Genomic DNA, 26231 nt, shown 5'->3' on the forward strand with positions numbered 1-26231 from the left:
TCATGATATTGAATTTTCACGTTGGGATGCAAAACTTTTGGATTCTGGAGTATTTTGGAGTTTGGATTTTTGGGTTAGGATTCAACCTGTATACCACTACTCTCCCTCTTTTCTTCCCCCATCTCTCTTTCTCTCTCTCTCTCATTTGAACTCAGGGCCTCGTTTGGTGAGGCAGGTGCTCTTCCACAATTTCCTCTTCTTTTGGCTTCTGGGACTCGTGTGCTAGGTTCTCACCATCTCTGAAGACATTTCAGGTTTAACTGCAAGATACTCTTCATCTGTACATGACCTTGATCATCTTCCCACTCCGTGCGCATGCTTTGGTTTGTCTCTTTTATCTCCACATTACCAATTTGATGGTAAATCACAAATCTTATTTCAGTTCGGTCCATGTATCTTCTTGGGTTTTTAGAATACACAGAAGCTTAAAAATCCCAGAACTAAATAGTTTTTCTTTTCCTTTCCCAAAATTTCTCTCTTCCTTCTGTGTTCTCATTCTGTAAACAGCACTACAATCCATTTGCTGCTCTATCAGGTCTGGTAGTCATCATCCACAGCTAGCTAGTCACCTTTAGTTCCATCTATTTTTTGGTTTTTGGTTTTTTTTTGGTGGTGGTAGTTCTGGGGTTTGAACTCAGGGTCTTGTGCTTGCTAAGCAGGTGCTCTACCACTTGAGCCACACTCACAGCCCAGTTCCATCTGTTAAATAGCTTAAAAATCTGTTCCTATTTGTCTTTCACACATTTAGCCACACCTTAAAACAAAATTAATATATGTTTGTTGAATGGATACAAGAGTGAGTGAATTGTATAGAAAGATAGTAAAGTGAAGCAAATTACCATACAAAGTCACTACTATGCCAGTAGGTTTTAGATTTCTTCTCAACACGGTTTTCATAGCTTGAGTTCTCTTCCTAAAGGAAGGTCACTATTGGATATCAATTGACCTTTTCTTCTTTTGCTTGGACTGGGATTTGAACTCAGATCTTCATGCTTGCAAAGCAGGTACTTTACCAGTTGAGCCAAGCCTCCAGTCCATTTTGCTTTGGTTATTTTGGAGATCGGGTCTCCAGAACTGTTTGCCCCAGCTGGTCTCCTGGATGTCAGCCTCCCAAGTAGCTCGGATTACAGACATGAGCCACCGGTGTCTGGCATTTGACCTTGTCTCGTATGTTTGCCTACTTCCTCCCTCTCCTCATCTGCTCTTTCTGGTCTTTCGCTTCCCACCGGGGCCTCTTTTGCTTCCCCTTTTTTCCCTTGCTTGGCTCCAAGCCCGCCCTCCCAGCACGCTGGTCAGCTCCTCTCCCCTGCGCGCGCTCAGCCCCGCCCACGCCGAGCCTGAGTCACGAGGCTGGGGGCGGGGAGCCGCGAAGGGGGCGGAGCCAGGCCGCAGCGCCGCGGCGCGCATGGGCGGGGCTGGGAGCGCGGGCCGCCCTCGTATATCTGCGCCTGCGCGGCTCGGCTGCCGGGCCAGTCGGGACGGAGGAGACAAGATGGCGCTGCGGGCGATGCGGGGGATTGTGAACGGGGCCGCACCCGAGCTACCCGTGTCCACCAGTGGGCCGGTGGCGGGAGCGCGGGAGCAGGCGCTGGCAGTTGGCCGTAACTACCTCTCCCAGCCTCGCCTCAGTGAGTATCAAAGCCGGGGACATGCCGTCTTTGCTTCTTAGCCTTGCCCTTTGCTCCCACTCACCTGCTTAGCCGGCGGTCGTGGGGTGGGATTTACTTTCTCCTGCCGCGTCCCCATCCCCACCACCACCACCAGTGTCTCTGGGAGATCTGCGTGTGCTTTACATTTTTGTAACATGGGGGAGACCGGGGCAAGAGCATCCTCGGGAACTTTCCCTGAGGTTGGGGGGCTCCTGGCCATTGCTCCGCCCTCTCGAAGTTCCCAGGCACTGGGCGTCTCTTAAGGGTCACTTCTTGTCACTCGGATCTCTATCGTATGGCTTCATTCGAACGCCTGGGGGGGTCGGGGGAGCGCCCCTCCCCATCCTCTCCAGCTGGCGGGGACCTCGGGGCGGGTCGCACGCGCCTGATGAGGGCGGATGGACTGACAGACGGTCGGACGGACAGACGGTGCGGACCCTGCGGTGCCATCGCTGACGTGGTCAGGCCCGCAGCTAGAGGGAGATGCGGCTTGCAGGGCGGAGGGGACCGCTTCCTAGCAGGACACCTAGACACCAGGGAACCCTAGAGCTGAAAAGTACCCTGCGTGTCATCCAGTCCAACCCTCTCGCTTTACAGGTGAGAAGCCTAAGGTTCTAGGAAGGACCGGACCTGCCAGGCTTCAGACATTGGCAGATCAGCAACCAAAAATCCAGGTTTCTTAGTTCTTGCTGGGCCTTTCTCTGCGTTGCTTCTTCATTTACTGAACAGTTAACAAACTTGAGTAAGTGCAAGGTTCTTTGGCAAAGCCAAGGAGCTTTGCCAGCATTGAACATACATACGTAGACTTAAGTGATGTGATTATAAAAGGCCTTAATCAACCAGGTTTAAGTAGACAGAACAGCAGTTCGAATAAAAATAGTTAATTACTAAAGAAAGGTTTCAGTTGTGTAGCATCAGATCTCTTCACGGCTTCCTTAAGAACTGGGGATGAACCCTGGGAATGGAGTTTAAAAAAAAAAACAGCTTGGCAAAAATATTCTGGTATTCCCCGGGTATCGAGACTGCGTTTGCACTGGGTAATTGCCAGCTTGTCTGTCTGTGGGTGGCTCATTGGTTAAAAAGAATTTCAGATGAAGGGTTTTAGTGCGGTGCTCTCCAGCCTGACTAATCCCATACTGATCTGTCACTGGGTCATGTGATAGCACTGCAGAGTGAGGAAGAAGGAAAACACATCGGAGCCTGTGGATTGCTGAGATGTGCGTTTTACACTGGGAATTGTTTGCATTAAAGCCTGTTGAGGGGCTTTGTGAGCTGAAGTAAATGTTTAAGAAATTGACAGATGTTGCATTCTTATGTGAACCTTGACAATAAATTTATAATGTTTAATAAATTAATCTTATGAAGTGTATTTGTGTGCTTTGCTTTGGGCAGAACAGATAGACATTAATGTTGTCCATAGAAAAAGGTTATCAGGATACAATAGTCAATTTCTGTATAATTACTCATTCAGTGTCAATTGAGAGTATCAACTGAAGTAAGATTAATGTTGTAAGCCATATAGGGAGATTAGTATGGATTCTGCACGTTTTGTGTGTGGTTAGCCCACGGCTGAAGATTTCTCTGGGATCAGATTCCTGCTGACAGCACTTGAAGTATTGTGCTTAAAATGAAGCCTGTAGAAGTTGGGGATCTGTACTGTATCCCCATGCCTCTCACAGAGCCTGACACAAGTGTCTTGTAATTCTTGTATAGCATGCCTTTTAACTCCTTGTTCTAATAGTTTAGAATGTAGTTTCTTAATATGGATGGAATGAAAGTGGGGAGCTACACTACCTGATTGAATTGAATTTCCCTTCTGAAAAGTATGAATGGCTAACAACTAACATAATTTTCCTATTTTGCTACATTTTTATTCTAGTTAACAGCTTTAATAGCTTCTGATTAAATATTGATAACTATCTTAAGTTTTGAAATTAAAGGTTGATGATACATCTAAGGTGATAAGTAATTATAGTTAAGGTGTGCTTTTTGAATGATGGAATAGAGTAGTATTGGCAGTTACATTGTACAAATTAGATTCTGTTTAAAAACAACTTTGAGATTATGGAGCTGTTAAAAAGAAATGGAAAGTAGGCTATTGGGGCTTGAACTGGTAGAGCACCTGCCTAAAAGCACAAAGCCCTGAGTTCAATGCACATTACCACCCCTCCCCCCCACCCCCCCAAAAAAAAAGATACTCAGGTTTGAAATTAATAATCTTGAAACAGTTTTCTTGATTTCCTAAGATCACCTGGAAAGAAAAAGGTGTGCTTTTAAACCTCGAGCAAGGTTCAATAATATTCATAGAGCTCTTAACTGCTAAATGTTTTGAGTTTGATGATTTCCATTTTTTTTTTTGATATCCTAAATGAACTAGCCATAAGTTTCTTACATCATAAAGCTAGCCCCACCAAAAAATCAAGGAGTCTTCTGCTTGCTTTTTTCAAGAACTCTCAGGTACTCACTGCTCAGGGTTAGGCCGCTAACTCTTCTTGCACAATAGAAGGTGATTGCTTTCTCAGTTTTTGTTTTGCTGTTAAGGTGGAACCTAAAGGGCTAGGACTTATTGTGCAACGGCTCTGGACTTTTTTCTTTAAATGTGTCACAATCATTAAGGGTGTCATGTTGAACAATCTCTTACTCTGCAGGAGGAAGGGGGTGTCATTTGACAAAATAATGTACTCCTCAAGTCTTAATATATTGGTTTTGGTTTTTAAGTGTTACTCCATGAATATTTGTTACCTGCTCAGTGGTTCAGAATCAAAGATGTGACTTTTTGGTTGTAAAATGTGTTTAAGTATGTAATATAAGGGGGCTGGCGGAGTGGCTCCAAGTGGTAGAGTTTGAGGCCTGGCAAGTGGGAGGCCTGTGTTCAAATCCCAGTACCATCTCCCTCCCAAAAGTATGTAAAGTAAGTAGGTGTCTTCTGTATTGTCAGCATTCTGATAATCCTCTCTTCACATACCTCTGTACGCAAGTTCTTGTGAATGTTTTCAAGAGAACAGTGATTTTGATAAATAGAATAATTGTGAATGGGTTTTGACTCTCTTAAACAGCAACTTACTGCTGCTCTTAATGACAGGCGAACTATACCTATTACCTGGCATGTCTGTTTCAGAGTGTTAGTAGTAATGTAGTAGTAATGTAGAAGTAGTGGAAGGCTGGATGAATATTGTTCAGGGATAAAAGGTAGTGTTTGACACCATTTTCTTTGCAGATAGTTTTATTGCCATGGAAAGAGCTGCAGTTTGTATTTAAACTGTCTTCTACTACCTCCCTGTAGCCCAAGTGCTAGAAACTGTGTGATGGCCTCATTTTTAAATTATGCTGTTAGAGGATCAGAGTAGCAACCTTGAAATGAAAGAAAAACAAAACAAAACTTTTAATAAGCCTGGCTTCTCCATTCATAACAAATTCCTCTGGACTGTAGTTTCCTTAAGTGTAAAGTAAGGTTGTATCAGCCTTGCTCACCTCACAAGGTTTTGTAAAGACAAAATCAGATAATCCAGCTGCAAATGCTCTGTAAAAGCATGGCATGCTCTTCAAGTGTGTGCTCTCCAAGTATAAAGCTTGCTGGTGTTTACTTACAATTAACTTAGTTTCCACATGTTAGTTTAACTTCAACCCGTTTTACCTGTGATTTGTACCAGAAGCGGTCTTCTCATGCTTTTCATGATCGCTGTCAGGAAAGCTGTGGCATCTCCATCCCTGTTCATTTCTGCTTATATTCTTTTTAGTAGCTTCATCCCCTCTGAAGAAAGATGGCTATGCAGTAACAACAAAATACGGACATAAGAGAATACCACGTGTATGTTAAATAATAAAAATTTGCCGTTTTCATAGATAAAATTGTAAGTTGTTGAAATTATTTTAGGTAGCATCATTACATAATTCTTGCAGGTAAGTGCTAGAAAGTACCTTAGCACAAAAACAAAAAGTGACCCCAGGTCGATTTTAGAATTAAGGCTGCAAAAGAATTAGAGAACAAATGACTAGAGCCAGACTGGAGGTTCAAATCCTTTAACAAGTTACTTAATTTCTCTGAGAATAATTTTTCTCTTCTAAAGCTTGGAATAATAGCTAACTGAGAGTTGTGTTACAGAGATACAATGGCAGCCACTCATTAGATGTGTCTTGGTATTGACGTTTAATCAGTTAGACGTACAGGGTTTTCTTACTGGCTTTCAAAACCTGTTTAGAGAGGCTCTTTTGATGAATTGGAATCTTCTATAGTGGAGGTCAGCTCCATTCACTGTTTCCAGGAAAAGCCATGACTAATGGTTCTTTTTCTTGGTCATACTTTTTGCTTGTGACTGGCAAAACTTCATAGTTAGGCATGAGTTTGATTTTGAGCATGAGATTCTGAAGCATGGTTGTTGTGGAGATTAGAAATTCAAAGAAGATACTGTTTTGTTGGACAAAAAAAGAACTTTAAGAATTTGAGGGATTTTAATGATGTGGTTTATTGGAGACAGAGTTTCTTATAAATCTTAAAACTAGATTCTTTCCTTATGCCCCACTGCTTAGGTAAAGGTTTTGAAAAGGTTTGTGTTTTTATATTTTTAAAAACTGGGTTTCAAGTAGATGTGTTTTCCACATAGCAATTTTAGAAAGTCATTGAGAAACAGAATGTTTGGAGCCTTAAAATGAGAACAAGGAAAAAATTTTTTAAAGTTTGGAATTACAGTTTTTTAAACAGTACTAAATTATTTTTAAAACAATGGGGAGGGTTTTCCTAAAAGTTGCTGAAAATGTAACACATCTTGAGGGGATTACCATCTATTTAGGTAGTTTACTTTTTCTACTTGGGACTTGCCTTTATCTAAGGTGTAAAAAAACAGTCACCTCTATTGAGACTGTTATAGTTACTGACATATTCTAGCAAATACTTGATATATGGATTTAAATGTCTATTAATATGAAAGATAGGGTTCCTAATAGTACTTGTCTGCTCTGTCCCAGTGTTTGTGTCAGGAAACTTGCTTCTTGGCCTTGGGTTGAAGGAACTGTGGTTTTAAATTCTGAAGCCCCTTGAGTGAGCAGACAGCTTGTTACATGGTTTTCTCATTCTTGGGAGTTCATATTTGTGCCAGGAATCTCTGTCCAAACTCATTAGAAGATCTCAAAAGAAATTAAGCAAGTTAAAAATTCCTAATCAGTTAACAGCTTCATATAAATTATTTCAGGCTTTATAATATGTTGTCTTACAAAAAAATTTTTTTGTTGTTTTCTGGGGTTTGAATTCAGGACCTCATGCTTACTAGGCAAGCACTCTATCACTTGAGCTACTCCACCAGCCCATTTTCTTCAAAAATTTATCTCATGTATTTTTTAGCTGTTCGGATTATGAAATTTAGTGAATTCTTTTCTCTCCTACCTATCACTCTCTTTAACCTGACCTCAACATTTGACCTCTGTTTTCACCCTTTCTGAGACCAAGTCCTTCTATGTAGCCCATACCGGCCTCAAACTAGCCATCCTCAGCCTAAGCCTGTATGTAGCTGGGCTTACAGATCAGGCCGTTGCTCCCCGCTGACTTTGTTTTTTGAGAATACTTTTCTTACCTTAATTGACCCCTGACCTTTTGTTCTTTTGCCCATTCCTCCATCACAAGCTCTTTTCCCATAGTTTTTGATAGCTTTTTTTTTTTTTAAAGAGAATTTGAAATCATTTCATCATGGCTTTACCTTACAAGGCTACATTTTCTCAGATGCCCTTTGTGAGTTTTGTCTCTTCTACCTAAAGTTGTTAAGGATTTGCTTTCCCTTTTTCATCTACTTAGCTGAGTGTTACCTCCTCTACAGTTTTCCTTTTCTCTTCAAGGTAGAAATTATTACTCTGTTTTAACTGTGCTCCCAGGAATATAGCCCTACTCACATCAAATTGAAATACCCCTCCTCACATGAGAACTGAACTTTTATAAGTTGTTTTAGTTTGTTTGTTTGTTGTGGTGCTGTGGCTTGAACCCAGGACCTTTCTCATGCTAAGCAAACACTCTACCACTTGAGCTATGCCCCTGACCTTTTATTTTATTCATGTACTTATTTAGAGAACTGAATTTTTAAAGTAAGACAACTTCTCTGACTTGTTTTTGTGTCCTGGGTACTGTGAACAATAACTAACTCATAGTAAAATTTAAATCTTTAGTTGAAGATGGGTTATGGAATTTGTGCAGGAACAGTCATTTTTTTACAAATTCATTGAAAATTTGTGTACCTATCTGAGTGTTGCATGTTATAATAGGTGGGTAAAATAGAGAGAGGTTTTGGATGCTATCTGAGAGGTAATGTAGGCTCTTGTGCTCTTTGACTAAAGCTGACTCTTCTTGTTTCTTCCAGCATACAAGACAGTATCAGGAGTGAATGGTCCACTAGTGATCTTAGATCATGTGAAGGTAATTCCACTATTTGTTGCAGTCTATCGTTGTACTTAAAATTGTGATACTAAGTCCTGCTCGGTACACTTCAAATTTTTGTTACGAATTTTAAGCCACTCTGTGGTGTGAATGTCAGTGCTTATATACTAAACAAAAATTTGAGACCAAAAGTTAGAAGACTGGAACTAGAGTAGATTCTGTTTGTGCCCTGCATGATTGAAAAAAAACCAAAAAACCTACTTAATGTTTATTAGGAGAAAAACCAGCAATAATATTTATGAGTGTTTTATAACTGTAGGATTCTATACAGATAAATGATATTTTATGTCCCTTGTTGTAGACTGCCCTATGTTATTTTTATAGTATTTGTCTTATTTTCTCTACTAAATGTTAAGTTCTTGAGTAAATAAACATTAACTTTTTGTGTATGAGAGCCTGACATTGGTGTTCAAGTAATGAATACATAAGAACAGATTATCTTAATACTAACTAAAACTCTAAAGCAAAGAATAGTTTGTACATTGTAACTTTAGTTAACATGTTTTTTATGTATATTTAAAAATTATATAAACCCTTATTATCTGAGAAAGCAAGGCATAGAATGCAGTTTGTCATTGAATACCCTGAGCTAAGCTTCCTATTCAAGCTATGTGAACAAAATGTTGTCAGAGAAAGTAATTTATATAATGAGCTTTCTGGAATGGTGATTCTGCATAGTTGTTACTGGAATGGATTGGGAGCGAGGCACACGGTTACTAGCATGACAGACACGGGTGGTAAGTGTATCTTCAGCATGTGACCCCCCTCTCAAAGCAAAAAAAATGAGAGGTTTATCAGAATAAAGGGCAAAGTGCATTATCTCTTCAGCTTTCTCACTAAAATAATATTTTTGTGTATGACAAGGAGCTTTTACAAATATTGAGATTAAACCTAGCAAATTTACTTCCATGCCACAGTTTCATACTAGTCTGCAGACTGATGAACCCTCATGTTAGAAAATATATCAGTGTAATTCAGCATTTTCATGGATTAAACTAGAAAGGGTTTATCCTCTTATCAGTAAATACAGAAAAAGTATCTGATACAAGTACTCATTTCATTAAGAAAGGACATGTCTTAGAAAGTAAGGAACAGATCTTAACTTCTTCACAAAATTTCACCGACAACAAGCGGCATACTTGAGACTCAGCACAAATCTCAAGGGATTAGAAAGGGACCAGCTATTATCATTTCTTGACACTGTGATTACTCAGAAACCCAAGTCGTTCACTGCCACACTGTTTGAAACAGAGTTGCTGCATATGGAAATTGGTTGTGTTACATGCTAGAAGTAACTGTTTATAGAAAGCTATAAAATTCTATTGAAAGACCAAGAAAGAAGACTTCAAATCAGTAGAGATTCCACTTATTTTGAATGATTCCACTTAATTTTAATGAAGAGTAAAGGTGGAGTAACTGATCATGGGAATTTGATGGAGGAATAACAATATCAGTGGAAAAAAATTTAAAAGTCCCCAAACCACAATGTCACACATAATATTTCATTTTGCTTTGTTTTTTGAGACAGGGTCTTAATCTGTAGGCCAGGATGGCCTCAAATTCAGCCTCCCAAGTGCTGGGATTATAGGTGTGGGCTACCATACCCAGCACAAATGAGATTTTTTGACTTGGTAAATTATGAGGCCTTGACAGAATGTTGTTGGGGAATTTTATTTCTCATCTGAAAAATAATAAAAATGAGAAAATTAGATACCAAATCCAGTTGGATTAAGGGCTTAAAATGAAACATAAGCCTATTAGAAGACAATGTTAAAGACTTCTTATGACTTCAGGTAGAGGGTTTTCCTAATCAAGACACCAAAGTCGTAAATTGGACCACTGAAACAGGCTAGGAGAAGATATTTGCAAAAGGATTAATATCCAGACTCAATAAAATGCCTATTAATGAATAAGAAAATACAAGATTGGCAAAGGTATGTTAATGTAGTACTAGCAGAGTAATTGGGCAGAAAGTGGGTGCAGCCTGTGTGCAGCCCATTCTAAAAGGCCCATTAAATTCACTCTCTTAAAAAATTTTTTAATTTATTTTTGAGAAACAGTCTTGCTATATAGCCCAGGCTGACCTGAAACTCAAGATCTTCCTATCTCAGCCTTCCTCAGCTAGGATTATAGATGTGAATCACCACACTGGGACTATTGACATTTTAACATCTCCAAAGCCCAAAGGTCTTATAATCACTAGCACACAATAGTTTAATTAGCATTTTTCCTATATTACACTAAATAAGGATGTATCTTTCAGTAAATCATGTTGACATATTTTGACAGTATACTACCTTAAATATAAGGTCAAGTAAAGAAGCAAGTTGCAGAAAGACATACTTAGTATGTTACCATGTTAATAGATTATTATATTTTTGTATTTTTAAATTTAGAGAAAAACACTTGGTTTGAAGAATTAGATTAAGACAGTTGAATATTATTATAATAGTAACTATTATTTGGTAATATTTTATTCTTCTGTCATGTAGCACATATATTTATACATACATAATCCAGCAAGTAAGTAAATACTGGTTCTGAATGATGGATACATGTCTAATTTTTATACCTTCCTGTAGTTTCAAAACTTTAAAACATGCAATCCCAGTATTGCCACAAAGAAAAAAAACCCCATGCACACAGAAGCAAAGCAATTAAGTTAATTGCCATGTTTTCATGGATTTAAGACCATTCTGGACTTTATGCCATGCTTACCAGTATATGTATCAGGGATGTGGGTTGTAAGAACTCATGATTCTCTAAGGATATTATAAACTCACAGCTTAAACCTGTATGTGTCAGGAGGTGGGAGGATTGCACAGGCAATGTGTGTCATAGAAGAGTTAGCAGATAGAGTAGTTTGGGGGAGCTTTTGAAATGTTGGTTATTGAACTTTTGTTCCTCTTTAGTTTCCCAGATATGCTGAAATTGTCCACCTGACATTACCAGATGGCACAAAGAGAAGTGGGCAAGTTCTAGAAGTTAGTGGTTCCAAAGCAGTAGTTCAGGTAAGTGTCACTTTCAAAACCTGGCCAATTGAGCTGTTCACAAACGTATAAGGAGTCACATCAAAGGAAGAGATGAAAAGCAGAATTCACTGATAACTGGATGAAGACAAAATGATATGTGAGTTAGTTCCTTTAAATTGCCTCTAAAAGTTTCTGGTTTCCAGTGTTATCTGATTATGGCAAAGGACCATTTCCTCAAATAGCACATTCTCTAAAAATAGTCTAGAATAGGAGTTTGTAAATGTCTGTAAGTAGCCAGGCAGTAAATATTTTAGACTTTAGTTTTCTTTCTCTTTTTTTGGTGGTACTTAGGTGGTACTTGTACTTGGTAGGCAGGTTCTCTACCAACTGAGACATTCCTTCTCCTCTAGCTCATCTTTCTTTTGTTCTTTCATTTTCATTTGTTTTTCTTTCCACAATCCTTTATAAGTGTGTAAAAAGCATTCTTAGCTTGCTTGTAGCATTTGACTTGAAGCAGGACCCTTAGACTAGTAAGTATTCATGATCTGAATTTCTTTCACCTTCTGATTAATTCTCTTTCTTGGTACAGGTATTTGAGGGGACGTCAGGTATAGATGCCAAGAAAACGTCCTGTGAGTTTACTGGGGATATTCTCCGAACACCAGTGTCTGAGGATATGCTTGGTAAATGGGCACGACTATTCATTCTGAGCAGAAATCTGTTTCCTTTTGAACATATTTCCATAAACTCTAAGATACTATGAATATTTGGAAGTCAAGGTCTCCTCTGTACTCTCGTGACTGTTCTGCAGGTCGGGTATTCAATGGATCAGGAAAACCCATTGACAGAGGTCCTGTGGTACTGGCTGAAGACTTTCTTGACATTATGGGTAAGGGCAGTAAATGGATTTCTGTGTTCAAGAGGAAATAGCCTCTGTCTGTCTGGTAGCTTTGCCATATAGAGCATGGTTTTTGTAGTGTCATTTTACGTAAATAACCAGTGTTCTCCTTAGGTTATAAATTATGCAGTTATTTTATTCATTTAATAATTAATTTGTCCTAGAAATTTTTCCTTTCAAAACTTTATGTAATATTTTACATAAAGTAAAATACTACTAGAGCAAATCTGAATGTTTATAGTAGAACCATGGCTTTGAAATTAGGATTTCTTTCTTGTTAAACATTTATTTTACTTTAGGAACTTGAGTTCTACTACTATATGTTTTGTGAGTTTACAAAGGACTAAAGGAAAAAATTGTTTCAAGTTTCAGATTTTAAAAATAACTGATTTTTTAAGAGTAGACCGAAATGCTTTATATACAGTTCTGGTTGTATAATGTTTTGTTGTTTAATTTGATTTGAAATATAAAGACATACTATGTTTTCCCTTTTGGAAATACATTAGGCCAGCCAATAAATCCTCAGTGTCGAATCTACCCAGAGGAGATGATCCAGACTGGCATTTCTGCCATCGATGGCATGAACAGTATTGCCAGGGGGCAGAAAATTCCGATCTTCTCTGCTGCAGGGTTGCCACACAATGAGGTGAGAACTGGGTGTTTGATTTCTAAATGTGTCAGTGTTATTAAGAAACCAGGTAAATGCCCAGTACTGTTTTGGTGTAATCTTGTTACACTGAATCTTTATCCATGCATTTCTGTTTTATTAACATTTATGTATCTTTGTAAAAATTGCAAAATAGTTTTGTTAAGTAAGTTGTAAAAGGATAAAAGTTACTTTGTAGTAGAAATGTTACTGTAGTTTTCAACTCTAGTTCTTTTAATCCTCATCAGATTGCAGCTCAAATCTGTCGCCAGGCTGGTTTGGTAAAGAAATCCAAAGATGTAGTGGATTACAGTGAAGAAAATTTTGCAATTGTATTTGCTGCTATGGGTGTAAGTATAAACTTGCTCTTTGCTGGCATGGCATAACACTAGGTGCTGCATTATTACAGCAGTGGCGTGAACTACACATTCATAGTTGACTCCACCTTTGGATAGAGAAGTTGCATCTTGAAATTTAAGATTTGATGAAATTTAAGAATAATATTTTCATGCCCAAAGCACATTCCTCTTGTTGACTTTTGTGAAAATTTTTTGGGTATTCGAAATTTTAAAAGAAGGAACAGTTTAGATCCATAGCTTGGCCTTCATCAGAAATAAATGTTGAGAGTTTTTCTTCCAGCACTGATGAAGTCACTTCTATTTAGGTAAACATGGAAACTGCCCGATTCTTCAAATCTGACTTTGAAGAAAATGGCTCGATGGACAATGTCTGCCTCTTTTTGAACCTGGCCAATGATCCAACGTAAGTAAAGAGAGCCATTTCTTCTGTTTCTGCAGGCTGAGGTTGAAAAGTGTTACCTGAGTGAGGGAGGAAAACTATAATTTCTATGTAGGGATGAGGTAACCCTGTATTTAAATTCCAGCCCTGTTTCTTGGGAATTTTTTGGCTTTGGTAAATTACTTAAGACTCCGAAGCTCATAAGATGTGACAAATACTTGTCTCACAGGTGGTTGTCCACATTAAGTGAGATCATATATATATGAATCAGCACATAATTGATACACTTAGATAACTTCTTCTTACCTGACAAATGTGACTCCTGTTTCTTCTCTCCTTTCTTTTTTTCATCACCCAGATTTGAGAACCCTGTAGCATACTGAGAAATTTGGGGGCATTGATGAAATAATCAGCTTTGTAGCATTCAGCAATTCTTATTATGTGAATACACAAAAAACTGCCTTACTTAGGAATTTTCAATGTAACAATTGCTTTACTTGCCTCAATTATTAAAAATAAAGAGGCAAAGTGCACTCTTATTTCTGGAGTTATTTTGGTTTGAATGACTTGGAGTTGCTTTCCCTTTCAGTATTGAACGAATCATTACTCCTCGCCTGGCTCTGACCACAGCCGAGTTTCTGGCTTACCAGTGTGAAAAGCACGTACTGGTTATCCTGACTGACATGAGTTCTTATGCTGAAGCACTTCGAGAGGTAACTTTTTTTCCCCCATACACAAAATGGGTTAATTTTCAGGATTATCTTGACCATTTAAAATTCCCATTTTTTCTTTACTCATGTTTTAAGCACATTGCGTATTTATTAGTAGAGTACCTCAGTCAGAAAGAACAATATAATTTTGTTCTGTCAATTTGACAGAAATGTTAGAAGATGAGATCAGAATTATTACTGCACTGTCACTGTCTGCATGAATTAGGAACTGAGTGTGAAAGAGTAAATACTATAAGGTGTTCACTCAGTTACTCTCCCAGGAAGTTCTGTCTGTCCACTCTGTCAGTTTTTAACCCTTTTCAGAATTCTGTTTTTAATGATGGTAATATTTAAATAATAGTCTGGCATGCCCGTCTTTGGAACTTTTTTCTTCGGAAATCAAACATTTATTTAGAAACATTGTTAAGACACTTACCACCCACATGCTTGGGGTGTTTGTTCTAATATAGGTTATTAATGTTTTTAGGAATGTTTTCTTTTCCTATAAAAAGGGAAAAGACTTCTGAAGAAATACGTTGTATAAATATCTACTTTTTAAAAATTTCCTGAGGTCATCAGTGTGTCAAGCTCTATTCTAGTGTATTTCAGCCTAACTGGTAAAGAACTAGAATCATTCCTTTCACTGTAAAAAAGATTACAAAAATGAGCTATCAGAAAAGGGAAATTTTTCAAAAAAGATAAATAATTTATGAATCCAGACTTTATTATTATTACTAGATTAAACACATAAAACCATTCTGCCAAATTGCCATGCAAGTTCTAACTGCTTCTCTTGCTTTCTCTGTTGCCTTGTTGAATACTGATAGCCACTGGTCTACAGACCGCTTTAAGTAGCACTGCTGGAGCACAGTGGTGATGATCTAGGGTTCCTGTGATTGTAGGTTAATATGTATGCCTGTATGTCAGTATGTCTGTTGCTCAGAAGAAGACCGTTGTTACTGCTCTTATTATTACTACTACTATTTTTGTGCCATGGAGTAGACTTCTGGCCTTTGATCTTGAGACCTATTTATCTGACCCTTGGTTCAACTATACATTGGGAATAACAACCTTCCTGTTGTTGTGAAGAGTAAATAATTTATCAGCTGTAACAAGTGACTCCTGGCATATGTTTTCTTCCCTTTTGATCTTTTTGGGATTAGTTTAGATAAAACTGGCTAGTTCAACAGCTTGAAGTAAATCTTAGGAACTGAAAATTTTAGTTTTAGAATTAACTTCTTTTGATTTATAAAATGGCATCCTGCTTCTCTTCTAAGTATTTGAAGATTTACATTATGGCAGTGTCACTTTGACAAATTCTGATTCCCAGGTTTCAACATTTTTGCTGCAAAATAAGGGGAATTTATGTTTCAGTGGGTTTTTCTCAGTCATCACTTTAAGACAGTATTTAAAACAAACAGGATGGGATTTTGAACTTTGTATTTGGCATATTCACGTAAACAGCATGTTTTAAGTGAACTTCTATCTTTTATATTCTGGCTGCTGATAAACTCTTCTCTTTGGCTTACTGTCAGGTTTCAGCAGCCAGGGAAGAAGTCCCTGGTAGACGAGGTTTCCCAGGCTATATGTATACAGATTTAGCCACGATATATGAACGTGCTGGTCGAGTGGAAGGTAGAAATGGCTCTATCACTCAAATCCCTATTCTCACCATGCCCAATGATGGTAAGTTTTGAGCTTTTGGATTGTAGCAGGTGTGATCATTGTAAAGGCTTCGATTCTAAAACAGACTACCTACCTTCTCAAATTGAAATTCCTTAGAGAGCTTATCCTCTAGAAGAGTGTTCCTTCACTAGTTATTTGTTACCGTTTTGTATAAGAAAAGCAGATTTTTTTGTAATTTGAATTTAAAGTTTTCATTTTATTAGGTCTATTGAGTACTGTTTGCAGGGCACTTTTACAGATACAAAAATTTTATGATCTCTAGTTAATAGAAGATACTAAGCCTAGGTGGGCATGTTTTCTTACATATGAACCAATAACTTAATTAAGATAGTTTATGTTAAGTATTCAGAGTGCAGGCAGTCAGGCCCAAAACCTTAGAGACAGTTGCTTTTAACCCAAGGCTTCTGAGAAATAGCTTTCTTTCCTGTGTAGTGCACAGTGTGACACTCGTCCTTAAGAGTGTGCTCAGGGTGGCTCTTGAACTGTTCACAATTCCTTGTATAATGGTGCCATTTTGTCTTTATTTCAACTTCTAAAAACCTTTTTTTTTTTGATGGCACTGGGATTTGAACTCGGCTTCACGCTTACTAGGCAGGCGCTCTTCCACTTTATCTACTCCACCAGCCCTTCTAAAAACCATTTTTACATAGTGAAGTGTTGCATATCCAGCTGAGATAGTTTGTGGACTAAGAATGTTCTGTCAGTATACATAAAGTTGACAGTATACAAAGTTGAAGGGAACTTTTTGCTTAAAATGGAATTTTTAAGCCAGCCATGGTGATACATACCTGTAATCCAAGCATTTAGGAGTCTGAGACGGGAGGGTACAAATTCCAGGCAAGTATGGGCTGCATAGCAAGACCCTGTCTCAAAAAAAGAGGGGGAAGAGTGTGTTTGTATTTTATGAGCAGCCAGTTTACCTCATAGTGTCAGCACATCTGAATTGCTATAATCAAATAGTCTAATGTGGTATCTGCTAAGCACATTGGCTGTATTTAAGTTAATTAGATAATATTTGAAATTAAGCTTTTCAGTTTCGTTAGCCACATTTCAAGTTTTCCATAGACACATTTGGCTAGAGGCTACCTGTGTTAGCACAGATAGAGAACATTTCCATCACAGAAAATTATTCTGTGTAACTCTTCTAGACAGTGCTTGGTAATACAGATTGGCTTGTTATGGGTTTGGTTATGTCAGATGTTCGCATGCTTAACGCCCTGTCTTCCCTGACAGATATCACCCACCCCATTCCTGACCTGACGGGTTATATTACTGAGGGGCAGATCTATGTGGACAGACAGCTGCATAACAGACAGGTATAGACACTTGAGCAGTGCTGTGAGGGCTGGGGAACCACTCATCAGTTACTCTGCAGTGACTTAGATTTTGCTCCTGGGAGCTATTTTGCTTAGAAAGTATCAACTTGAATTGTTTTTAATATGACTATAAAACTATCATTTCTGTGTATTAAAATTCTAATATGGCCAGAGTGCAGAAATTTAAAATTACCACTTTTCTTCATTGTGCTTTAAAATGGAGCCCATTGTCTTAAAGAACATTTGGGTATTTTATGCCATAGTGCTATGATCTGCCAGTTTTGTTATTAATAAGCAGATTTTTGATGGCTCTATAATAGGTACTTCCTTCTAAAGTCAGCTTTTCAGCAGAATTATTATTAATTTTTTGATTTTGTATATTTTTTTTGAGTCAGAATTTAGAAGACCATTTAGACTGGATACTGTGGATACCAGGCAGATGTTGAAAATTACAGTTTTTTCAAAATAGTTTCGTAGTGCTTTTGTATTTCACATTTTTGGATTTGATTCTCAAAAGAAATACTATGCCATGAGTGTTTCTTAATACTGTTTCTTTCCAGGAAGAAACTAGAGTTCACTAAGAAACGAATGCAGAGCCTTGTAGTTTGAGGGGTAATAGCGTGTTTCAAATGCATCTTCACTGCAAGAAAGCTTGAATTTTTCACATAAATATAGTTCTTTTTTTCTTCCTGTTCTACCCAAGATTTACCCACCTATTAATGTGCTGCCCTCACTCTCCCGGCTAATGAAGTCAGCCATTGGAGAAGGCATGACCAGAAAGGACCACGCCGATGTATCTAATCAACTGGTGTGTATGATCTTCTGAGATGAGTCACAGGCAGTGAATGCCTTTCTCTGTACATTCTCTCCACTGCCCTGCCTCCTTTTCCTCTCACCATGTTTCTTCTTTTCATCTAAGTAGAGTTTTAATGTAGACATAATATGAAATATGTCATTTATTTCTTGAACCAGTTACTCCCAAAAGGGTAGAGGCTGACAATGAAGATTAAAATCACCAAGGTTGGAACTTGGTGCTTATAAAAGTAATTTTTAAATAAAAAAAAAACAAGCAGTAAGGTCATTTTAATAATAATTAGAAGAGTGTCCTTACTGTGACATATTTTTTGCTTAATTTGTTAGATAATCACCAGAACACTGAAGGGCACAGTTGTGTTTATTCTGTAAACACAACTGTAGTTTCTGATTTCTGTAGTTAAGGAGATTCTACACCAAAAACAAAGAAAAATACTTTTGGCATGAAGCAGAAATGGTTTTTCTTGAATGGATCCTCAAGATTAATTTCCCTATTGAGTTCTGTTTTTCATATGATCTGTCAATAGTAAGCTATTGACATTCTGAGGAACCACATTTTTCTAGAGTGTTAGTAATGTCTGTACATTGCATTTCTGAAGGAGAATAAAGTTCTTTTGATACTTTGAGCTCTATGTGAATTGTGTTTGTGTGGTACTTCTGTGATGTCTTAAAGAGTGCATTTGTGTATCTCAGACCTCAGTTTATAAAGCCTTTCTTCCCAGTATGCCTGCTATGCTATTGGCAAGGATGTGCAAGCCATGAAAGCTGTAGTGGGAGAAGAAGCCCTTACCTCGGATGATCTTCTTTACCTGGAATTTCTGCAGAAGTTTGAGAGGAACTTTATTTCTCAGGGTAAGACGGCTGGCTGTTGTCTTGCAAATGTAAACATTGCATATACTTTTGAATTGTTCCTTCCCAGTCTGAGAGAATTTAACATTGTTGCTCTAGTTTCCCTTTGATTGGCGAAGTTTCTCCAACTGCCTGCCATGTCTTTGCTTTAAATCTCCGGCTTCCCCTCCGCCTTCTAAACACCTCAGGAGGGTCCTGGCTGGATTATCCAGCCGTAGCTGCCAATTTACATTTCCTGGCTGCATCACACTTCAGCCCTCTCCCACCAGCCTGCTGCTGTGCTGCCCCTTAGGAGCTCTTCCTCTCACAACCTCTTGGCAGTGGGCTTTGGCTTTGGGGGCTTAGGAATTTTCTTATTCATCTGTTTTCATCTCCTCTTCTTGATTCTCCTTAGCTTTCAAAAAGCTCAGTTGTCTTTGGTTTCCATGCTGCCTCAGCATTGACTTCACTATGATGTGGGTGCTTGACTTGCTCCTGGAAGTTCTCACATCACCACCTGCAGTAGGGATATACTATTGTTTGTGCCACCATCCTCCTGGACTCAGTGAGACCAGAATCAAACGGTTTTTCCCTCAGAGGACTTCCTGCCTTGTAACTTCTGGTCAAGTTCTGTCTGCCTCTGGCAGGGACTTGTTTATTAGCTGGGTGGTTTTCTTAACAGAATTTTAGCCCAGTATTTCTCAGATTTTGATTTGCTTTTGAATCAATGGGAATCTTGTTATATTCTGATAATTCTGATGGTTATGTTCTGATTCAGTAGATCTTGGTGGGGCCAGAGATTGTGTATGTCAAGGGAGTCACTGGATGATGTTAAGGCTGTGCTGTTCTCTGACCACACTGAGTCTTAAGGCCCCAGTGCAAAGCTTTGTCCTATCATCCTTGGTCATTCAAGCCAGCTTTTCCATCATTCTCCATGACTCAATAAATTTGTTACTTTATTGATTGTCCTCTACTAAAGATCCCATAGTGGGTTTCTAGTGTATGTGAAGTTTTGGGCTACTTTGCTGGTCTGTTCTTTGTCACCCCTGCTAATGCTAGCCATGTTCTACTCTTGACCTCAGTGGTGCTTAAAATAGTAACAGTATTTCTTTGAATTTGCCTCTAGTGGTAAACTTAGGATTTGTGCACTTTTCTTCTACCTATACATTATTCATATTAAAATTCCCAAAATATACATGATTAGTTTTGACCATGTTGGGGATTGATCCCAGAGCCTTGCCCATATGCTGTGCAAGTGCTCATCCACTGAGCTACATCCCCAACCTTGCTGGAGTTTTTTTTTTTAATGCAGAACCTCAGTACCTTAAAACAACAATAGAAAAACAATAAAGTTCTTCAGAGAAAGGAACCAGAAAGAACTCCAGCTATTCTTGATTCCTTGTTGAACAGTAAGATTTATTTGGGGGATGAAGGTGATTCTGCTATTAAAAATAATAATAGCCAGGCATGGCAGCGCATGCCTATAATCTGAGCACTCAGGAGGCTGAGGCAGTAGGACTGTGAGTTGGAGGCCAGCCTCAGCTACAGAGCTGTATTAATATAATAGTAATAACAATAACAACTTTGAAAAACATTGGCCTGTAGTGTCCTCATGTCACTGATTGGCACTTAAGGCTTTCTAAACATCTGCACTAGTCTCCCTCAAATTAAGCCTCTTCTCTTCTGCCTGAGCCTTGTGTTCTAGAGAGAGTGCTTTTCTGCTAACCTCTGGGCCAAACACTGGGTTGTTTCCATTGTTCAAGGGTGCTACTCAGCTGGCAAAGTCAGCCACCACACATAAGACTGCTAGACAGCTCACAGTCTAACCTGTCTCTGATTCCCTATGGTACTTTTATACCCTCATTCTGTTCAATCCCATCTAGTCCTGAAAGTCCTAACCTGCGTTTTCTTATACTTTATGCCATGCTACTTGCTAGTCTCACAACAGAAGTACTGAGTAAAACTGATAAGTGGGAAGTACTTTCTCATTAATTCATGCTCTCAATTTTTCAAGGTCCCTATGAAAACCGCACTGTCTACGAGACTTTGGACATTGGCTGGCAGCTGCTCCGAATCTTCCCCAAAGAGATGCTGAAGAGAATCCCTCAGAGCACCCTGAGCGAATTTTACCCTCGAGACTCTGCAAAGCACTAGCTGCTGCTGCTTTTGTGGCGTGGCTCTTGTGAAGTACTGGTTCTGTTTTCCTGATTCCTTTTGCACTCCTCCATCCCCACCTCGTGTGGAAGTTTACCTGTTACCCTGTAATTAAAAACAAAGACTAGGTAACGTTATTGTGCCAGTGTTGCAATGTTTTAAACTGCTACAGACTTTAAAATAGCCCTGTTCAAAAAGCCGGATCTTCAGTGCTTTGTTTAAAGTAGCTGCAGGGATAGAGCTGAAGTTTTCTCATTGATGTATGTATTTGTACATAGTGATGTAGTTAGTTGCCTAATAATGTCTTTGTCATTTGGGTTCCCCAGGCCTTACCTGTCAGCCCCGTCAACAATATCATTATTGTGAAGCTAAAATGCTTTGTCCTTGAATTTAGGGGCAAGGTCGGGTCTGGATCAGAAGAACCAAGAGGCTGTTTCCTGAATCTCGTTTGGGATACTGTGCTTCATTTCCCAGGCAAATGATCTCTGCTGTGTACTTGCTTTCTCCTATGTGATGAATAGATTTGCAAAAGGAGTTTCTTTTTGTCTTAGTATCTGTGAGTTGGGATTCCTGTGTGTGGCATCCTTCTCCCTTTGAATACACACAGAATCATGCAACTTTGCACAGCTGACATTCATCTGATAGTGACCAGATGCCTTGTCCTGGTGATCCTTCATGGGTTTCCATGCAGAGGAATCAGAATTAGAGTTATCAGTAGAATTGTGGCTTGGGGTACAATAAAACAAAAAAGCAAAGCCTATATCCATTATGTATTCTGATGTGCTAACAGTGCTTATCAGATGCTGAGGCAGGATGGGGAGGAGAGACTTCCTAGATTGTGGATATTTTAAACTATTCAGAGCAGCCTTTGGAAGATCCCTGATGAGTCCTACTTTCTGACCTAGCTTTATTTTTCAGGGTGATCTTGTGGCATAAATGGCAGCATTTCATTCATTCCTTCTTCCTGGTGTGAGCCTGAGCTACTCTGTGCAGTTCTGCCATGTCTGCTGTTGGGTCTCTGTGTTGTGTGTTACTCGGGTACAGTAGTAACTTCCTACTCTGTACATTCCATCTTTCCAGCTGTGTGAAGTTCACTTTTTCTCTGAGGGGGTTGGGGGGTGGGGAGCAAGCATGATTATATTTTAATGTAGAAAATGTGACATCTGGATATAAATGAAAATAAATGTTAAATTAAATGGAAGTTACCTAAAGTGACTCTGTATCTTCTAATCAGAAAAGCAACAGCAGTAAGCAAATGGATAATGCATCTCTTCACAGCTGTGAGCATCATAACCAGTATTGGGGACCAGCCCCCTGTATTACAGGACACGGCCCATGTCTTACAGGCTGCCCTTCCCAGCCTTTGTTTGGATGGCTCTTACAGCATGTAGTTTGATCGCCAGGTGAATTTCCACAGGCGATCCTATTATTCTGTTTCAAGCATTTCCAGGATCTCTAGAACCTACCTGCCATGAATGAAGGAGGGTGAAGAATAAAAAATGAAATACATACTGAAACAAACCAAGACTTGCTTCAAATAAAATCTTAACTGGGTGTTCAGTATAAAAGAAATCATAGCCGTTAAAGCACGAGGTGGTGTCACAGAGGCCTCCCTGTCCTCTCTGCCTTCTCTCTCCCCTCTGTAGTACAAGGCAGCTTTCAGGAGCTGTAGAGGGAGAAGCTCAGTCCTGGCAAGGGCAGAGCAGACTTCAGTTCTGTTTCTGGTTCTACCACTCACAGTAAGAAATGCAAGTCTGTCTTACATGCCTTTTAGGGTTAGCATAAAGGTTTAGAGATTTTGTGTGTAAAAACCTAAAACAGAGCCTGGGCCACAGCTGCACTCAGAGTAAGTAAGCTACTTTTATTAACAAACCTTTGTTAAGACTGATCAGCCTATTGCTCTTCCACAGCCCTAGGGTTAGTCAGGTTATTAGCACTCCTGCTGGTTCGTTCCTGCTGGTTCTTTACTTAGTTTTTAGTGGAAACTATACCAGTTATAAGACCTCTTTAAAAGAACATTTACAAAGGTCAGAGTAACTAAACAACCCATTAAACCTTCATTGCAGTGACTGTTCTTCTAAGACTAATGTCATACATACCTCACCAAGATGTTCCTTGATGCAAGGTGTCTGAGGTCAACAGAATGTCATCTGCTTTTGAATTTTTGCTGGAACTCCAGGGAGGGAAGGAGCTTTAGTACAGGCCAACAGAAAATTCACTATGGTAGTCTCCAGACTGAAGTGAACTTCTTTTAGAAACTACATCAGGAACAACTTAACAAGGCAGTTTTTGAAGGAAAATTATCTTTTGTGCAAAAAGATAATTAACTACAAGGACTTTTCTTTCTTTCTCCCTCTCCCTTCTCCCCCCTCCCTCTCTCCCTCTCTTCTTTCCTTTTTCTACAAAACAGGCACATTCCTTACTCAGCTACAAACTGTAGATTTAGTCCAAACGTTTTTTTTTTTCCGGTTTGGGGTTAAACACCTGACTAATGTTCCAGCAAGCCCTCAGCATGGAGAAGGTGACTAATGTTTAGGAACAGTGAGAAGTCCCTTCCAGTTACTCATGGTCACAGAGCTCTGTATTCTCTCCAGAGTGGCAGAACCTACTCAGAAAACTTGTACATGTTAAAGACACATGGCAGCCCGGAATTGTTGGTCCCTCTCTGCTCAGTCTACTGTAGTTTCTATTTCAGGGCAAGCAAAGCTTCTGATGATGGTGATCACTGAGGCTGACAGCCCTGATGAACCATCTGGAGTTTACAGGTCACTTCAGGAGCCTGCATTGCTATCCTGGAATAGAACCCATGGCTCTGGACTGTGATGAGTGGCCGTAGCACATGTCACACCGCTTTTTTCTAAAGGAGTTCATCTGCAAACCTCTTGAGCATTTTATATACTTATTTTTGGTGGAACTGGGGTTTGAACTTAGATCTTTGCACTTGCAAAGCAGGTACTGTACTACCTGAGCCACACCTCCAGTCCATTTTGCTCTGGTTATTTTGGAGATGGAGATGGGGTCTCGAACTATTTGCCTGGGCTGGCCTCAAACTGTGATCCTCCCAATCAGCCTCCCAAGAGCTAGGATTACAGGCATGAGTTACCAGTGCTTGGCCAGAATACTTTATAAATTTCCAAGTCTAGTATTTCAGGCAGCAATGGCTTTGTAGCCCCTTATCAGCAGACTCAAGTCTTTAATGCGTAGATGTGAAATGACATCCAAGATTACATGGAGAATGGCAGAACAATAGCACTGGGGTTTTATACGTGGCTAAAATCCCAAGACTTAGGAGACACAAGGGTGGTATAACTGTACATAAAATGACCTGGTAAGCTGCAGCACTCACACTAAAGTGTAAGTTTTTTGGGAGAGGGGAAGTGGGATATGTGCAAAGAGCTTCAATGCCTCTAATTACTTTTCTAAGTAACTGTGTTCTCATGTCCACAAGAGTGCAGCAGAGCCTGAACGGCCACACTGGCCAGGCACTCCAAGAGCCAGGGGTGCAACTTTGACCTTCCAAGGCTGGGTAGTCAATGGATCCAAATGATGCATTTGTGCAACTGCATGTTAGCCTGGGGTTCTAAGAGAACTTCCTCTATTTAATGAAAGTAAACCAAAACAAGGCAAAATGGGTGCAGAAAGCCTGAACTGCAGACTCAGGAGATCTGGGTTAGAGAAAAGACAGAATTGAGAGTCCAGCTGTCTTCATAACCAGTGGGCCTTGTAAGTGTCTGAAACCATGAGGTCCAGTGTCTGGCGAAGATAGAACTGTGGAGGCAGTCCGTTCCAGACGGACCTATGATGGATGGAATGTTCTTCCTACATCAAGGTAAAACTTGACTCCCTTTAACCACATGGTGGTCTGTCCCAAGCCTGTCTCCCAGGACTCTCGCAGGTGACAGTCTACCACTTTGGAGGTAGTTACAGTGTCTTACACATCTTCAGTCTAAATATTTCCAGTCCCTTAATCATCCCTCGCATCACTGGTGAGAGAGATGCTCACCTCTTCAGTCACTGACCAGGATTTGAGCCAGATCGATCTTTCTCACATGGAGATCTTCCGTTTGTTCTTGGCTTTATACCACCATAGAAGAAGGGTTGCAGGAAGATTCAGCCCCTCAGAATCAAGGCCTCTGCACAGAAGTGGCTGAACCTGGTGGCATGCCAGCACTGACAAGTCTTGGGACCCATTCACTGAGGCCAGGACTCTGATCCGAACTCAGTTTATTAGAAACCTCAGAGTGCTGAGGAGACAGACATTCTGTCCTCTGGTTCTATCTGCTTTTTCTCAGGACCTGCTTATTCAGTAGCACTCAGGCATAATCCTAGCGCTATAGTAGTTTCATTAATGGTTTACGTAATAGAGATTGATTGTACAAACAAAACTTGAAAGTGCAGATACGTATAAAGAAAAGAATTCCATATCCTACAATATGGAGGAAGCAGCATTTTATCATATAGAATCTCTTAAACAATCATGGCTTTGCCCTTTGTCTTACTAAACCAAAGCCCACAACACTTGGGAGTCATGTTAAGAAAAGGTGTGTGTGAGCTATAAACTTACAAAACTTACAAAGTAATGAGTATGTGCTTTAAACTGAGTGGTGTCAATTAAAAACAACACAGCTCGGGAAACCAGAAACATCTAAGTAACAATTCTTTTTGCTTTTCTTTAGTGTTTTTTTTGTTTGTTTGTTTTGATTTGTTTGTACTGGGGATTAAGCACTCTAATTTGAACCAGTCATTTGGTTTTTTTCTTTTTTTCAGGTAGGGTCTTGTGCTAACTTTGCCTGGGCTAGTCTCATGCTGGCATCCTATCTCCATCTCCTGAGTAGCTGGAATTATAGGTGTATGCCACCACACTCAGGTCAAACTTCCTTTTTTTTTTAAATTTTATCATCGATTAAGCATTGTGGTTCCCTAGCAATAATTTCTGTTTTTGCTTTTTTGAGACAGGATCTCTGAAGCCCAAGTTGGTCTTGAACTCCTAGATTGAATTGATCCTCCCTGCCTCACTTCCAGAGTATCTGGGATTATAGTCCTGTGCACCACCACACTAGCAGTCCTTAAAAGCCCCCTTCTTATAGGCCCACTGTTCTGTCCCCTTCAGCAGTTTTGGTCCACTCAAGCCTCAGGGTAAACCATCCTCTCTTGTGCTTTCTGATCTTACCTTCCTTGTCCTATCACAAGTCAGAAGGCAGGGGCAGGGCAAGGGGTAAAAGATTTGTGTACAGACAAGAGATGGGACCCATGCAACATGCCCTTAAGTATGTTAGCAACCTATAAAAATATCCAGGAGTTATCCATGTGTTTTTACTAAGGATTCATAAAGATACAAAAGCAGTGGAGCACTTTCAGCCAATGAGGGCTGGCATGAAGAAACAGGTACAGGCTCCTGCACTTCCA

At 39.5% G+C, this 26231-nt stretch overlaps 1 protein-coding gene across 1 annotated transcript; it reads left to right on the forward strand.

Moving 5' to 3' along the window:
* Positions 1 to 1446: 1446 nt before the first annotated feature.
* Positions 1447 to 22026, forward strand: Atp6v1b2 (ATPase H+ transporting V1 subunit B2). The gene is made up of 14 exons (XM_074055122.1): positions 1447 to 1628; positions 7988 to 8043; positions 10977 to 11075; positions 11626 to 11719; positions 11848 to 11925; positions 12441 to 12580; positions 12829 to 12930; positions 13245 to 13342; positions 13908 to 14031; positions 15564 to 15714; positions 16948 to 17030; positions 17734 to 17838; positions 18566 to 18695; positions 20686 to 22026. The coding sequence occupies exons 1-14, from the start codon at positions 1493 to 1495 to the stop codon at positions 20823 to 20825; spliced, it is 1536 nt and encodes a 511-aa protein (XP_073911223.1). The 5' UTR covers positions 1447 to 1492; the 3' UTR covers positions 20826 to 22026.
* The last annotated feature ends 4205 nt before the right edge of the window (positions 22027 to 26231 follow it).

This window comes from Castor canadensis, chromosome 14, assembly GCF_047511655.1.
Source record: "Castor canadensis chromosome 14, mCasCan1.hap1v2, whole genome shotgun sequence".
Classification (NCBI taxonomy): domain Eukaryota; kingdom Metazoa; phylum Chordata; class Mammalia; order Rodentia; family Castoridae; genus Castor; species Castor canadensis.